Here is a 15,825-nt window from a genome sequence, read left to right as displayed (position 1 = left end):
GGCAGGGCTGTCAAATGGATGATCGAGGGGGGGGGTGAATGGAGGAAGCAGGGAGGAGGAGGCACAGCACAGTGGAAAGTGGGTGGAAAGGGTGTGTAATTGGATTAAACGCATCATAAACTATCGATGGCAGGAAAAGCGGAAGTAAAAATAAACTACCCCCGCTTTCACGCGTATCTGTTTATTTTATTAAAAAAAATTGTAACCAACTAGGCGGCCTTTCCTTTCATGCATGAGCATCTGGTACATACATTTGGAGAATAATTTAACAACTTTTTTTTACAGCCACACACATGCTTATATTGGATTTGAATCTTCAGGGACAAAGAACAGCTCGATGGCGCAATCGATAGACGCACTGACATCTGTAGCGCGTCTGTGAACGGATCGTGTATCAATTCCCAAAATCAAAAGGAAGAAAAGTGAGACAGATTTCCTCATAATTAGGTTTAATTTCTATTTTTCTATTTATTATAAGAGTTCTGCACAATTAATGAAGTTCAAAATTTACAAGTTTTTAGTATTTCATGACTAGAAACGACATTTTTGACGTTGTTAACTACTGCGACGCTGTATCGTTAGTCTTTTTGTGTAGCTTAAGACTTTACGGGCCAGTTATTGTAAAAATCATTTAATTTCTTTGTCAACGATAAGAAAACGTATCAGGCTGAGGTAAAAAAGCGCCTAAACTTCGGGCGCTACTGAAGTGCAAAGGATTGAGCTTTTTGGTTTGCAAATAAATCATGTGATGCACTGTTGAAAAAAAAATCCTTCAGCTAAAAAACATAAATCAAATGAAGTTGTTAATCATGCAACAATAATATTCCTCCGCAATGTATGAATTTACATACAAAAATTCATAGCCCAAGGGCTAAAAAGAAGGAATTTTGGAACTTTGTTCCTGAGTAGAGCCAACCAATAATTTCTCAGAAATACACCCAAAGGCTTATTGGACTAATGGTTGATTTTATCTTATGCATTACAACCCAATAATAAACTCCAAAAATGTCCTATTCACGAACAAAAACACTACCGATCGTTAAAAAAAATAACCTTTTTAATTCTTTACGCACTCTTAACTCCGCGGAGTTCGCCAACCCTGACGATCCTTGACAACCATATGCCCGCGCCCGTGTCTTCTGCACCCGCGACACTTTGAGTCACCCCCTCGGCGTTCCCCGATCCCTCTCTGCTTCCTCGCTAACCCTTCTGCCGCACGCCCGAACGGGCGCACCGATCGCCACCGACACACGCCGTCATCGGCGATCGAGCGATGAACTGTTGCTGATGCGGAAACCTGCGTGCGCCGAATGTGTGTACACGCCGGGGGGAAGGAACACCAAAACGAGAGTCCACCACCATCATCAGGGGTGTCTCGGGAAGACAACAAGGCTCACACACACGCACAAAGGCAGGGCCGTGTTTTACGCGAGAGAGCAGCGTTTCGCTTTGTTAGCAAAAGATCGCAACTCTACGCACACTACACGGAACGAGGCATTAACGCGCGGGCCTGCGGGGTGACTAGAGAAGTTGCAAACTTCTTTGGCTGCTTCGATCCCTCTCTCTCTCAGTATGAGCGCACCCGGCGCGTATTCTTGCACCGCCTGCGTTTACTATTCGGGCGCCCGCGTATGAATGTTTGCTTTGAAAATTGCACCCGTACAGAGTAACCGAGCGTGTCTGTGGTTCTAGCCTGTGTGGGCAGGCCCAGAAGGACAGTGTGCGCTTGTAAGGTTTCCCATCTGCTGCTATTCTTGTTTTTTTTCTGCTATTTAGTTACTAACAGGGTTTCCTTCAATGCCTAAAGAGCTCAAAGTCAGAGCTTCCCAACCTAGTTAGATTTTTAAAAAAACTCCATAAGCAATCATCAATCCTATATGAACTTTATTGTTACAATAATGAATTCCCAATAGATAGGATTAGTCCCTCAATAAGCCGTGCATTCATTCCGACCGTTCGATCACAAATCATATCAACATGTGTGCCCCATTGAATGTTGAATACATGAAAGAATTATGCTGCTCACACAGACGGCTGCGTAGGACCTCTGCCCCCAGTACACTTGGTGGCTATTTTTGGCTGTTCAAAACACAAACACACACAGCAGCACCGAGCTAGAAGAGAGGCCAAAGAAATCAGCCCAACCCTTTCCCTTCAAAACCCTTCAACGCAAAACACACCGCACATACACAGTGTTTTCACCGGCTTCTCTCTTTTTATCTCGCCCCCCTGGTGATACGCCCCCCCAGTTCTGCCTCAGCCCTTGCTTTCTCTCTTCTTCTCTCGAACGATCCTCTTTGCACATATGGGGGGCAAACCATTTTTTGGGTAATTGGGCATTTGATTTCATTCATTGAAACCCATCCCCCGCCGATTTAATTTGCGGAGAATGAACTTTTTCCTCCCTCGATTGTCCTCTCCTTCCCCGCCACATGTTCATTAGGGGGGAAAAGATTGTTTTGTTGCTGTTTGTTTTGTGTTCACAAATATGTTTCGTTTCATATGTTTCCCTCTGTGCGGAGAGAGGAAGGGATTTGTTGGAGTCGAAACACTAACCTCCCTTGGCTTTTATGATAATCATCATCATCATCATCAACTACAACAACAACAACAACATCATCGTCAGCACTGGCATTAATGTGTCTGTGTGTCTGATGAAACAGAGAGGAAGCGATACTGTGGTGCAAAGCGAAAATCGAAAAACTCAATGATTTCGAAATGTTTGCTTAGTTTTCGCCCAACCAGGAGGAGGAGGAGGAGGAGGAGGAGGAGCGGGAGGTTTTTGGGGAACAGTTTTCTCTGTTATCAACTTCTTCCCCGCTTTTCAAAGCTCGCTGGTTTCCTTCTTCTGCAATGTCCATTATTATTTTAATGGAATCACATCTCCTTTTCCACCCCCATTCCATCCGCCAGGCAGGTTCAATCGTTGTCCGGTTTCCTACTCCCTTTCTCGCTCTACCACACACACACACACACACACACACACACACACACACACACACACACACACACACACACACACACACACACACAGACACACAGACTTCCCCCAATCCTCAATCCAAAGGAATCGGGTAGATCGATGTACATGATGGCAAAAGCAAACTCATATGTTGCTTCCATTGCTCATTCCCTCCAGCAGCCGGGCACATACATACTGTGCCGGACGCCGAATCAAGTGCAACCAGCAAAGCAAAGCACATGCGATGAGGGAAAAACACTGAGCGAGACAGGGACGGCAGAAAGAGAGCCCAACGATACGGGTTGATTGACCGTAAGCCGCGAAGACGATATGGCATTGTGTAGCATCATCTACACACACATACGCGCAGACAGAGATACATCGGCACCCAAGAACCGCGAGATCGGAACGCACACGCAACCGGCTTAACGTGCGCAAGGGCACACCGTTGCACTCACATTGCACCCAACGATCGAATGCACCAAAAGGAGTGAGCGAACGAGAGAGAGAGAGAGAGAAGGACAGCAAATGCATCAAATGAGAGAACGAAAGGCCATCGAAGAAGTATGGTGTGATGTGTTTCATCGTCGATTAACTGCAGCAAAACAGAAGAACCGACACAGAAGCAGCCGCAGTGCCAGAAGTAACCAACAAGGGGTTCGCACCCGTTCCTCCCTAATCAAGTGGGACACCACCGCAATCCCGTCGGTCGAATGTGCGTTCGGATTCTAAACGATTAACCCTCGGAATGGGGTGTAAACAACTTTACAATATTTTCATACAATTATGTTAAACAAATTATAATGAAAGTAGATAATATAATATATCCGAATTATTTTAAATAAGGTTTACTTTGTTCTGCAAATTCTTAATAAAGCTACAATTTTGTTGCTTTCCAATTTTGCATTAGGATGCTTTATATTGCTTATTTAATGTCTTCATCCTGGAATCAGTCAGATGACCGTGCGGTTACAGGTAACGCTTCGTAACAAACCAGTCCTGGGTTCAAAACTCGAAGAAAAACATAACGAAAAAACTTTTATGTAATAAATATCGCACTAAGCAGACAATATGCAATGAAATAAACGATGAATCAAATGTGTGATTGTGACTAACGTAAACATTTCGAAGACATTGCAATATCACACAAAAACGCCTCTTTTGGAGTTGTTCGGGGTCCACACTGTTGAAGTAATCAATCTAATCCCCATTTTAATTCTCTAAAAATCATTCAAAATCAATTCTTACCATAAAAAATATCATAAAATAGACGCTTCGCCATAATAACAGGTGACCAATTGAGATGTTTGGGCCCGGTTCCGTTCAAGAGTTTAATATAAAAGCAGAAAACGAAGAGAGCCAAGGTGGCCGCGCGGCATCAAACCAGGATCACACAGCAGGACCGTGTTTGTGTAAAAGCAAGAGGAAGAGAGTGAGAGAGAGATAGAGACAACGACTTTATTGCTCTTTTCCGCTCACTCCAGCTGAGTAGAAGAGTAGTTGGTGGAGCTGGAGCCCGTCTCAGAACAAAACCCAAACAGGATGGAGCCAATGTCGAGACGCCGCCGGGCAGCATAAACTCAAAACCCCACCGTTTTTCTCACCCACCAAACCGGTGAACGTCGAAAAAATGGAAGATGCCGAAAAAAGACGGCTGAAAAAAAAAACAAAAACCTTCCCTTCTTCCATTCCAGCGCGCACACACACACTCACACGGGGAAGATGATGATGAACCAAAAACACACGGCCGGGTCGGCCGCACTTTTCGACCTTCTTCCCTTCTTTGGCTCTATATTCTTGCTCCGGAGCCTTTCTCGATCTCTGTGGGCCCCTTTGGTCGTTGCGATGCTGCTGCTGCCGATCGTACCGGGGGAGTGATCTCTTGCCTGCCAAGAACAAGAACCACATTACCACTTTTCTACCGCGAAAGACAGAGGGCAGAGGCTCAAGCAGCATTAAACAGTGCCGCGGTACTGTGCTGCTCCGTTCTGGGTGGAATGGTGGAAACACACACATACACTCAATTATACGCACACCTGACCGTGTGCGTGCGTTAGAGTGCATGTGTGTGCGTCTGTGCTACCTGTGTTAGTGTTTCCAGCGGGACCGCCAGGTTGTTTCCTTCCCATTCTCATTGTTGATGTTTGCTTTTGGCCGATGTTTTCGTCGGGTTTGCTTTGGGTCAGATTTTGCTGCCACCGCTGGGGCATTAATGCTTTTTAGAGCTCGGTGGAAAGATCAGCAAACAAATACCAGCAGGGGCAGGGCTGCTGCTGCTTCTTCGGACGCACAGGAAGCACACTGAGGCACATTTCTTGAGAGGGCTCAAAAGAGAAACAGAAGAATCGTACACACCCAACAAAAAAAGAACCTTATTTCCATTTAATGAGAGCAAAATTATTGGAAAAATATCGAGAAAATGGTGCACATGGTGGAGAACAGAGCTTCGCAGCCAGTGGGCTGAGGTTGGAACAGTTCTTTTGAAAAGGAGATAATCGATTAGTTCGATGAGTTTCTTCCAAAATCAGTAAGATGTTAAAAGATGTTAATGATTATGTGTATAACTTAAAGAAAACTGTAAACACTTCTTACTAGTTTAACAAATAAATATACACAATTTTAAAGTAAATAAATGGATCAGTCCAATAGATACGATAGTTGACAAAGTGTGGAAAGTAAATTTGGTCTTAGTTCAAATTAAAATAAATATGTACTAAGTATACAGTTCTTTTTATATTTTTGTTTGGGGCAATGACTTTAGTCTCTTTTCAATAAAAAAAAGGGTCTTAAAAGATGCATATAAGTCAATATAAGCAAGAATAGATGTTGAATTGCATATTGAGCATAATTAAAACAATAAAATTCGGCTCAAAAACGAAATTCGGTGTCATTGCAAAGATAAGTCTTTAAGAGAGACTTGAAACATCTCCACCCCAATCCCTGAAGCATCAGAATAATCTTAATTTGCTCATTGAAAATGCAGCTTAACAATTCTTACTTGTGCGGGATGCGGGAATGAACCGAGAATCAATTTCAACACTCACTTACATACCGACACACAGCCAGTTACTTACATCACACAATCCTTCACATTCGCCTAGAAAGTCCTTATTCGCCGCAGCGCCGGATTTCGCTGTTTCGCCTTGCCGCCTTCTGTGTCCTTTTTCTCTTGCTGTGACTGCCTTATTATCCTGTCTCGACAGCGTACGGTCGTCGCCTGCCCTGTTTCCGATATCCGCGTACAAGCCGATACACGTGTGTGTATGTTGCTGCTGCTGCTGCCGCTTCTGCAACGGGATGTTGATGTCTACTTATACTGCTTCTTTGCAGTATGTGCTCACACTACTGCTGCGGAACACCATTTTTGCATCCATCGAGCGGGCACGGCCGAAGAGGAAGAAGAAGATGGTGGTAGGAATAAAGAAAAAGACACCACAGCACAATCGAATATCCTTCTATTCACTGCACTGGCACATTTTTTCTTTATTTTTGCTTCTTTCCCACGGGGTGTTCGAAGCGGGGGGAAGAAAAGGAAACCCTCGTCGCTGTGTGGCACCACACTCAGGATACACTTTTATCGCATACAAAGCGACACAAAAAGAACAAAAAAATATATATGGAACGAAACGGATCACACACACTTTACATCGCGACACACACACTCACACGCACACAGGTACGCACACAGGTAGTATGAAGGGAACTTGCACACTTGATGAGATTGCTGGGTGTGCTGGATTTTACACAGCTGTAAATCTTGTTACACAGCAAACGCACACACACACCCCTTTACAGACGCACACACGCACACGGCGATGAGCCAAAAAGAAAACACACCACCGTTGACCGAGATTTTCCAGGAAACTGGCCCCCTGTTATCCGACACGCGTACCCGCGCGCACACACAAGGATAAAAACGCACACACAGAGCCCGAGACGCACACACACGCACAGGAACGTACGCACACACACACACACAGCTACACACGCACACAGTTTGCGAATCGCAACATAGATTTTCTGCCACTTTTTTTGGAAACGAGATTCAAAGGGATGGAGGGGGGCACTGTGTTTTTCCTTCTTTCTTTTTTTTTGCTGTCGCTTTCCACTTACAACAACACTTTTCCCGACTTTTTTTTCCGAGCGAGCTTTTTGCTTCACTTCAAACACTGCACATTGCTCCGAATTTTCTCCTGCTGAAAGGAAAAGGGTTAATAATTCGGGTAAGACGGAGCGAAAAAGAGAGAATTACAGAAACACAGGAAAAGACTTCAATATTTGTTTCTTAAGAGCATACACTTTTTTATGTACGCTAAAGCGAATGGTTTTTTTGGTTCTTCTTTGAGACGTCCGCGAAACCCGAACCGTTTTTGGACAAAATGCCTCTTTCTTGACACAATTTACATGGCTTTTGATGCTCTGTGTTTATGCTGGCCAGGGCGCGACTGTTGTCCGCTACTAAAACATTGCAAAGCCTACTTGTCTTGGAGCTGGAGGCGAATCGTCTTGATCGTCGTTTGTCGTTGCAGTGATTCTCTGCCGTCACTTCTTCTCATTGAAGTTTTCCTCCCTACTGTTCCATCATTCCGTTTTCTGCTGCTGCTGCTGCCATCGTTCTTTCACGGTTTTGCTTTACCTTCGCTTTCTTCGCCTGCTCCGCTTCTTCTTCGTCGCACGTCACCACAGTCTTCACGCACACACAGTCAGAAGGCAGCAGTAGCAGCACCGCAACACGGACACGCACACACACATACACATACCGAGCCAAGCAGGCTATTACGCACACTACCGCAAAACGCCCGTTGCTCGTTTGATCGGAAGATTGAGGAAAAAGATACGAGGGGGGGGGGGACGATGGTGCGGTGTCGAGTTTTTCCCTTCGTGATGGAAAACGCACGCACTGTTGCTCTGCACGCACGTGTCCACACACACACACACTCGCACGTATGCTGTAAGTGTAAACGGTCCGCCTCCTTTACAGGACACACACACGGGAAAGGTGGCTTTCTTTTTCAAAACCACTTCGGGCCAATTCCAGCGGACATGGATTTTTTTTCTTCGCTCAGCGAGCCATCTGCATCATTCGCAATCCGTCGGAAATGCACAAACCTCTTAATTACCTTCAACTTATTTTTCCCATTTCTCGACAGGCTTGGTTTTCACACTCTCTTTTGTACCTTTTGCGAAGATTGTTTTGTGAGCGTTTGTACCGAAAACGGCGAGCAAACACAGGAGCAAGACCCTCAAACACAACCACACCACACCGTTCTGTTCTGGCAGCTGGGTGGGTACAAGTTCTTTCAACTTCTTTCAATTCTTTCTCCACTGCTGCTGCTGCTGGCAACGCCACTTTGCATGCGTTTTCCTCGGCTGCTGTTGCTGGTGTTGTTGTTGGTGGTGGGGCATCACTGACACATCGGTCGATGTTCAGCGCCACAAACGATTCCTAGCCGACGCTGATGCGGCAGTCAGAGTGACCAGAAAGACCGATTCATCCAAAGTGAGTTTATATATTAGCAGGGCTTATGGTGTTCTTCCTCACTAATACATCGACACACGATTTGACAATTTGTTCCATATCAAAATTTAGTGAGCCTTGAAGATAAAACGGTGTCTCGCAGAAATGGTAGATGGTGTTACTCTGAAGTAGTTGGAGGAAGCGCCAAGCGCCACAGATTAAGCTTAAACTACTGGAAAATCGAAAATTCATAGAAAAAAACGAAATCTCCATAGTTTCATTAGTTTGCTCAATAGATGGCGTATTACAACTCATCATTACATTGCTGTCCTTTTCTTGCAATGTGTTTCGACAAGTTTCATCTTATCATGACCTCCCAAGTAGCCTTAAGAAACTCTATTTGATTATTAACAGTTTTTTAAAGCCTTTAATAATCAAATAGAGTTTCTTAAGAGAATATGACATTTCCCAGCGTTACATCATAACGACGTATTCCGTTACACTCGTTTTTTTCGATTCGGGTTAATATAACACACAGTGTTTTTCAAATTTTATCTACACCATTTCCAATTTATTCAATATTCGGAAAATCATTTTTCATTCTTATTTATGTTATAATGCGTATTTATTTTTACACCAAACTATTTTTTTTTATTAACTGTTTGAAAACTATGTGTTTTCTTTTATTCCTCTATTTGTATCTGCGGTGATAATAAAAAAAAGAATTTAAAAATAATAAATTTTTTTTTAATATTTTCAAATAATACATGTGAAGAGTTTGATAAAGGGTATGCAATATTTGCAAATGAGAAAATTGTTCAATAAAATGTATATTTTCTTGGGCAAAATAATATGCTCTTGATGACGATAATTTTTGAGACATACTGTACAAGGTCACGTACATGGCGCCTCCATTTCTTATGTCAAAAAGTTCGTCAAGCTTCGTGTGTGTAGCTTGTGTGTAGATGGCAACAAAACCAAGCGTCTGCGACAATTTCTATCAGCTATTGTCTAATTTGTGTGTCATCATGATTTTATAACAGGTCAGTGTATCGATATTACCATTATCTTTACATGAGCTACATAAGTTGTATATTCCGCAGCATATTTGATTTGGATAGCGTTTGGACATCATGTTTTTCGTCCACGGCTGCAGCTGACCTCCATGCTGATATAATGGAAGAAACCCATGGAATGAAAGAAACTTATGTGATACAGTGACAATATGCAGTGACAAAACGATGAAATGTCGAATAAAAGTATTTGTGGTGAATTTATGCATTTATTCCATGAAATATTAACACCTTCTGTTGTAACTTAACGAAGATCTAGAAAATACATATAGAATGAGACAGAGCAATACAGCCATCTCTGTCGATTTGTTCGTTGAGTTTGACATTTTTTGTTAAAAATACCGGCAAAATTTTAATTTTTAACGAAGCATTGACGAAGCCAGGAAAGCGTTACGCAGTGTTTTAAGCCCTGAAATTACTGCTGTATGGAAAGCTAAAAGTAATACTTTTAGGCATACTTTTAACGGTTTCTTAACAGGATTGTGCTACTTGGGCTATAAAGCCTTCTAATTTTCCGAGCAAAAATCTATATAACCGGTTGTGCGGTCAGATATGTAGGTATCGACACCAATGACCGTTACTCAAATCTCACTTGCTTCAGGGCTGGTGACTAACATTGGAGTTTAGTATTTTAAACAATCGTATTGCCGTTCTAGTTCTAGCGATGCATAACTTCAATGCAAAACCATACAACAGTACAGAGGGAATGAGAAAGCTCTCCTTCAAGCGAGACAGCTCCACTAGTTGAATATCCCACCAACAGATAGCGCCACCAGCTTTTTGCTAGTTTTAGAATACATCAGTCGTTCACCGTGTGCCAAACGAAGTCTTTCTATATTCCGTTTAGGTAGAGAGCTTGAGTCGTTTAGAGCCCATTTAGTGGTCGTTTAGTGGATTTGTGGCACTTGGGCCTTCAACCGCAACAGCCTTTGGAATTCACACGCATACGTAAACAAAAGATCGAATCTCCTCCAGTCATTTTGAATTCATTTTTCTACTGCACGACTTTCAAATCGTTCGGGATAAGCCCAACGAGCGTTTCTACATACACCGAGAAAGCAGCTGAGAAAATAACTGACAGCATGCTTTGACAGCGACTGACAGCATTTTCGGTGAGAGAATTCTCCTCGGCATGCAAAGAACGATGGAGCTGAGAAAAAATTGAATTGGCAGTTTATGGCGAACGATCAATTATAGTTTGCATTTTTGCCGTCTAATAATCGTAGAAGTATTATTAAAAAGTAAAAGAAACTTTTTTGAATTCATTTTAGCGATTAAAATGAATTTTTTGAACATCATTTTAAAAGTCTCATCTCGGCGCTTTTCAGAGCTTCTACACACACCGGCGTGAGAAACCGATTGTCAATTCTCTCACAGCCATCTCTCAGCTGCAGTCTCGGTGTATGTAGAAACGCTCAACTGTATATTATACTCACTTTGCTAGGACAGCTACAGAAATCTGGCCACACTGTGCGAAACAGCAAACCGTCAAATCGAATGTCGACTCAGGAGCGTTTATGTCGACTCTACAGCGGAGTTGAATTTAACATCAATTTTAACAGACATTTGCGAACTTAAATTACAATAATCACTTGCTCCAATTTGTTCAATGTACTTGATGAAGTTTAGTGAGCTACCAAAAAGGCTAAGATTAGGAGTTTTGTTAAATATTCAAATGCTGCTTATATTGTTGACCTCAGCAGAATCGTATTCATTGCCGCAGTAGCTCAATTTGCTTGTTGGGCACGTGTCAGCTGTCAAATTATTGCAAAATCACAACAAACAGCCCCCTTCAAAACCCGGCAAATAATCAAAAGGCGCACGAAACACCACATTTCGCACCCCTTTTTCGCGTGGAAAACGTTTGAACGCTTTTGTAATGTCCGACGCTGAAGACTCGCTGGAAGAGAAACTACGCAAATTTCGTCTCTGGAAGGTAAACGGTGCTTTTCTCTCTGTGCTGCTCAAACATAAACCAAGCCCCATCCTGTTGCCCCGTTTTGTTGCAGGAAGCTTCAGCGGAGGGTGGCAGCATTTCGTTCAACTCAAATGAATCAGCGGCATCTGGCCCAACAATGGATGGCTTCAGCAGTAGCAGCGGCAGCTCACAACGGAAAGCTCCCTCACACCTGCGTGGCCGCGCCAAGGGATTGTTTTACCGCGATCAGGGACGCCGTAACAGACAGCAGCAGGGGTCACAGGACGGGGAACCATCGTCCAGCTACGGGGGTGACGAACGGCACAAAGATTTGCAACGCCGCAAGGCACAGGAACGGTCCAGCTACGAGGCCAACGAATCGGGCAGTTCCGGCCGGTTCCGGCGCTACCAGGACCAGCGGGACGTGCGGTTGGAGGATCAGGCGGAAGAGCGCCGGCCGCCGAATTTGCGTGGCAAAGCCCTGGGGCTGTACTATCGCGACCGCCAGACGGCCCAGAAGCGGCAGCGCGAAAAGCGTGACGCCGTTGACATTACGCTGCCCCGCTGGCAGATACAGGAGATACGCAACAACCTACAGATGCACCGCGGTATCGAGCAGAGCGACATTTACCGGGAGTTTGCCGAGAATGAAAACATGCGGTCGGTGTTTAGGAACGAGTATTTGCGCGTGATCAGCAAAACGTTGCAGGAATCGATGGTGGAAGCGGTGGCAAGGAGGGAGAATTCATCCGGTTCGGCGTACGAACCGGGGTTGTTGGATGAAGAGCTGCTAGAACAGCACGACCGAACCGTTCGCTCGATGCACCCGTTGAGTGAGTTCCGGCGGCGGCTTCCGGCGTACCAATCGCGCACCACGATCCTCGATATGATCGAGCGCAATCAGGTGATACTGATAAAGGGCGAAACGGGCAGCGGTAAAACGACCCAGGTGCCTCAGTACATCCTCGAGGAAGCTTCGGCCTGTGGCCGGGGTGCACGGTGCCGGATTCTGTGCACACAACCACGCCGCATATCGGCCATTACGCTTGCGCGGCGCGTGGCGGAAGAGCGAAACGAGCGGTTGGGCAACTCGGTCGGCTACCAGATCCGGCTGGAAGCGGAAAGGCCACGGCAGGCCGGGGGGAGTATCATGTTCTGTACGACCGGCATCGTGCTGACGATCATGCAGTCCGATCCCCTGCTGAGCGAGTACACGCATCTCGTGCTGGACGAGATACACGAGCGGGACGTCATCACGGATCTGCTGCTGGCCATCATTCGGATGGTGTTGCCGTACCGGAAAGATCTGCGCGTGATACTGATGAGCGCAACGCTGACGGCGGAAACGTTCTCGCAGTACTTCAACAACTGTCCGACGGTGGAGATCCGTGGCATCACGTACCCGGTGACGGAGTACTATCTGGAGGACATTCTGGACGAGCTGAAGTTTTACACCTTTGAGGACAAGTACGGGCAAAAGTCACACTTTAGGGGAAGGGGGCGGCAGGACGATCCATTCCAAGCGATGATTGAACCGTACTGCAGTGAGATTCGTGGCCGCTATCCGGCACCTGTCCTGCGGGCGCTGCAAAATCCCGGCAGCGAGTCCAACCAGAACGAATTGATCGTGGAGCTGCTTTACTACATCACGTGCTCGAAGCCGGACGGTGCGATTTTAGTGTTTCTCCCGAGCTACATGCAAATTACCAACGTGTACAAGATGATCAACGAACATCCGCATCTCTCCAAAGCGCGTCTACTCGTTTCGCCGCTCCACTCGAAACTTCCCACCAGGGAGCAGACGGCTGTGTTCGATCGTCCACCGGACGGTGTGCGCAAGATCATCCTCTCCACGAACATTGCCGAAACGTCCATCACGATCGACGACATCGTGTACGTGGTGAATGCGGGCCGGCACAAGCTAAACCGGTACGAAAATGGCGTTTCCGTGCTGCGCGACGAATGGATCTCGGTGTCGAACGAAATCCAACGCAAAGGACGGGCGGGCCGTGTACGGGAAGGCATTTGCTACCATCTGTACAGCCGAGGGCGCAAGCGTACCTTCCAGGAGAACGTTGAGCCGGAAATCGTGCGTGTTGCGCTGGAGGAAGTGATACTGCAAATTAAAATCCTGCAGCTCGGTGAAGCACGTGCCTTTATGGCGCATCTGCTGGACAAACCGAGTGACGGCATTATCGAATCGTCGCTGGAGCTGCTCAACCGACTGAATGCGATCGACGACGAGCAGAAGCTTACCCCGCTCGGGTTCCATCTGGCCCGGCTGCCGATGGATCCGCGCACCGGCAAGATGATACTGCTCGCGTCCATCTTTAGCTGCATCGATCCGATCACCTCGATTGCGGCCAGCCTCACGTTCAAGACGGCCTTCTACCGGCCGCTCGGGAAGGAGAAGGAAGTCGATCGGATAAAGCGCAAGTTTGCGCAGGACTCGGCGAGCGATCACATTATGCTCGCGAACGTGATCGCCGAGTGGCGCGAGCAGCCGAACAAGGGGAGCTTCTGCGGGCGACACTTCCTGAACGGTGCCACGCTGCAGCAGCTGGCCAACATGAAGGAACAGTTTGCCGAGTATCTGCATACGGCCAAGTTTACGGCGGTGGCACGCTCGGACGCGGGACCGAACAATCGCCATGCGGGCAATTTGGAGCTGCTGCGCGCGATCGTTGGGGCGGGCCTGTACCCGAACGTGGCGTTTGTGCGGAAGGTGATCCGCTCGCGGAACAGTCCCGATGGGCGCCCGATCCTGAACATTGAAGGGTTGGGACGGGCGGAGATACATCCTGGGTCGGTCAATGGAAATCGGGGCGTGTTTCATTCGAAGTAAGTGGGTCGGTGGGTTGAGATGGGACTTGGGATTTGGAATTAATTTTGGGTTTGCTGTTATTTACAGTTTCGTCGTTTATTACGACATGCAAAAGATTAACGCACTGACGATCTTCGACACGACGGTTGTGAATCCTTTTCCACTCCTGTTCTTTGGCGACTGTCACGTGGAAACGGAAAACGATCACGAACTAATCTCCATCGCCGGCCATTACTGGTAGGAATTGGAATGAATGGTTTTAAAATTTCGCCTTCCTCATTAATCCATTTTCTTTGCAGCCTAAAGTGTGACAAGGATACGTACAACCTAATACAGGACCTCCGTACCGGTTTCAATCTGTTCCTGCAGAAGCAAATCTGCTCCCCGTCGCCGGTTGATTGGAGCTCGCGCGAAGGCGAACTGTTGCGGTGAGTGGAGGCTGTATTATCCCCTTTTTTGTACGTGTTTCGTAATTTACTGTTCCCCTTTTTTGCCACTTTAGAGCCATCATTCGACTGATTACTATCGACTGCAAGTTTGAGGACGATTTCGACGATGGCGACTCAGACTGATACAACTCCAAGGTTGCTCGCAGCAAGGTGCCACGTTTCAACTCCACCGTTTAAAACGCTTTCCGTTCCTCTCGTTCGACAAAATTCCCTAACAGAACTTAACGCGGAAATCTAGCAAGGATTAGAACGATTAAAGTGCGTCTCCGCACTCGGCATATTTTTCTAAAGTGGAATATAGTTGACTATTTTCAGTCTCTAAATAGAGCAAGGGGAAAGCGAACGAAACGATGGAATGGGAAGGCAATTACTATGCGGATGCGGATTAGGTTGCGGTCGTTCTTGCCATCCTACCATCCAGCGTGAGAGCATTGGCATTGCGGCCTAGGCAGCCCGCTTCAGTCTAGACCCATTTGTTTTGCTTTGTGTGTACGGTCGGTGTCGGATACTGGCTTGAAACCGGTGGCAATAATCCTTTTTTTTGTGTCTGTTTTGTTTGCTCAATTCCCACTTTCGCTAATGAGTTTTCACGCTTTTGAACGTTAAATTGAGAGCGTAAAATGAATGAAAATGCAAAGTAAAACTACAAACAACGGTCATATTAAATATCCTAATAGAATAAACAGTATAATAAATTATTCAACAAATAAATCTAACCTTATAAAAGAGTCATTTTTAGTTCGAAAGAAACACGAAGAATGGACAACAAACCGACCGACAAAAGACGTCACTCACATATTCCCATTTATAGTAAACCGCAAACCAATCCGGCGAATGATGAGAATTAATTTGTCCATTTTTCTTGATGACCCTGATTGATTTCCACATGACCAGATGTGATGAGATTTGAATTTCTCCGGAACTGTAACATGCATTCCACTTCCGGAAGAGTCAACGAACACAGCAAAGGGGTTTGGAAGGCAGATGGGCACAGGAAGTCACAGACAGCACGATATAATTGGAACCAGAGGCCGAAATGTTTCGGTGTAGGCGAAAATGAAAACTAAGCATTCACCGGAATATATCCTTCCCATCATCTCCACACCACAAGCAGAAAAGCCGGTGGTCGATTGCTTTCCTA

The 15,825-nt window shown here is 45.8% G+C and overlaps 2 protein-coding genes and 1 long non-coding RNA gene across 10 annotated transcripts in view; 2 read left to right on the top strand and 1 right to left on the bottom strand.

Annotated features, from left to right (window-relative positions):
* LOC120904968 (dual specificity tyrosine-phosphorylation-regulated kinase mbk-2-like) overlaps nt 1–8,425 on the bottom strand; it is a 22,248-nt gene extending 13,823 nt beyond the window's left edge. Inside the window, exons 1-3 of one of the 8 annotated variants that reach the window (XM_040315543.1) lie at nt 8,083–8,425; nt 7,076–7,158; nt 6,037–6,533 (exon numbers count right to left, since the gene is read on the bottom strand). The gene's annotated coding sequence lies outside the window, so the exon portion shown is untranslated. The other 7 variants (XM_040315540.1, XM_040315538.1, XM_040315539.1 and 4 more) reach the window with 7 other exon arrangements.
* Nucleotides 8,426–9,329: 904 nt separating this feature from the next.
* On the top strand, nt 9,330–9,721 carry LOC120902585. The gene is made up of 2 exons (XR_005739432.1): nt 9,330–9,463; nt 9,524–9,721. It is a non-coding gene; the product is annotated as an uncharacterized LOC120902585 (long non-coding RNA).
* Nucleotides 9,722–11,255: 1,534 nt separating this feature from the next.
* Nucleotides 11,256–15,400, top strand: LOC120903331 (ATP-dependent DNA/RNA helicase DHX36). Its single transcript, XM_040312703.1, has 5 exons — nt 11,256–11,429; nt 11,503–14,252; nt 14,323–14,472; nt 14,535–14,663; nt 14,738–15,400. Exons 1-5 carry the CDS (start codon nt 11,373–11,375, stop codon nt 14,805–14,807), a joined length of 3,156 nt encoding a protein of 1,051 aa, XP_040168637.1. The 5' UTR covers nt 11,256–11,372; the 3' UTR covers nt 14,808–15,400.
* The last annotated feature ends 425 nt before the right edge of the window (nt 15,401–15,825 follow it).

This window comes from Anopheles arabiensis, chromosome 3, assembly GCF_016920715.1.
Source record: "Anopheles arabiensis isolate DONGOLA chromosome 3, AaraD3, whole genome shotgun sequence".
NCBI lineage: Eukaryota > Metazoa > Arthropoda > Insecta > Diptera > Culicidae > Anopheles > Anopheles arabiensis.
Note: the sequence above shows the minus strand (reverse complement) of the source record. Positions and strands in the feature narration are given on the sequence as shown.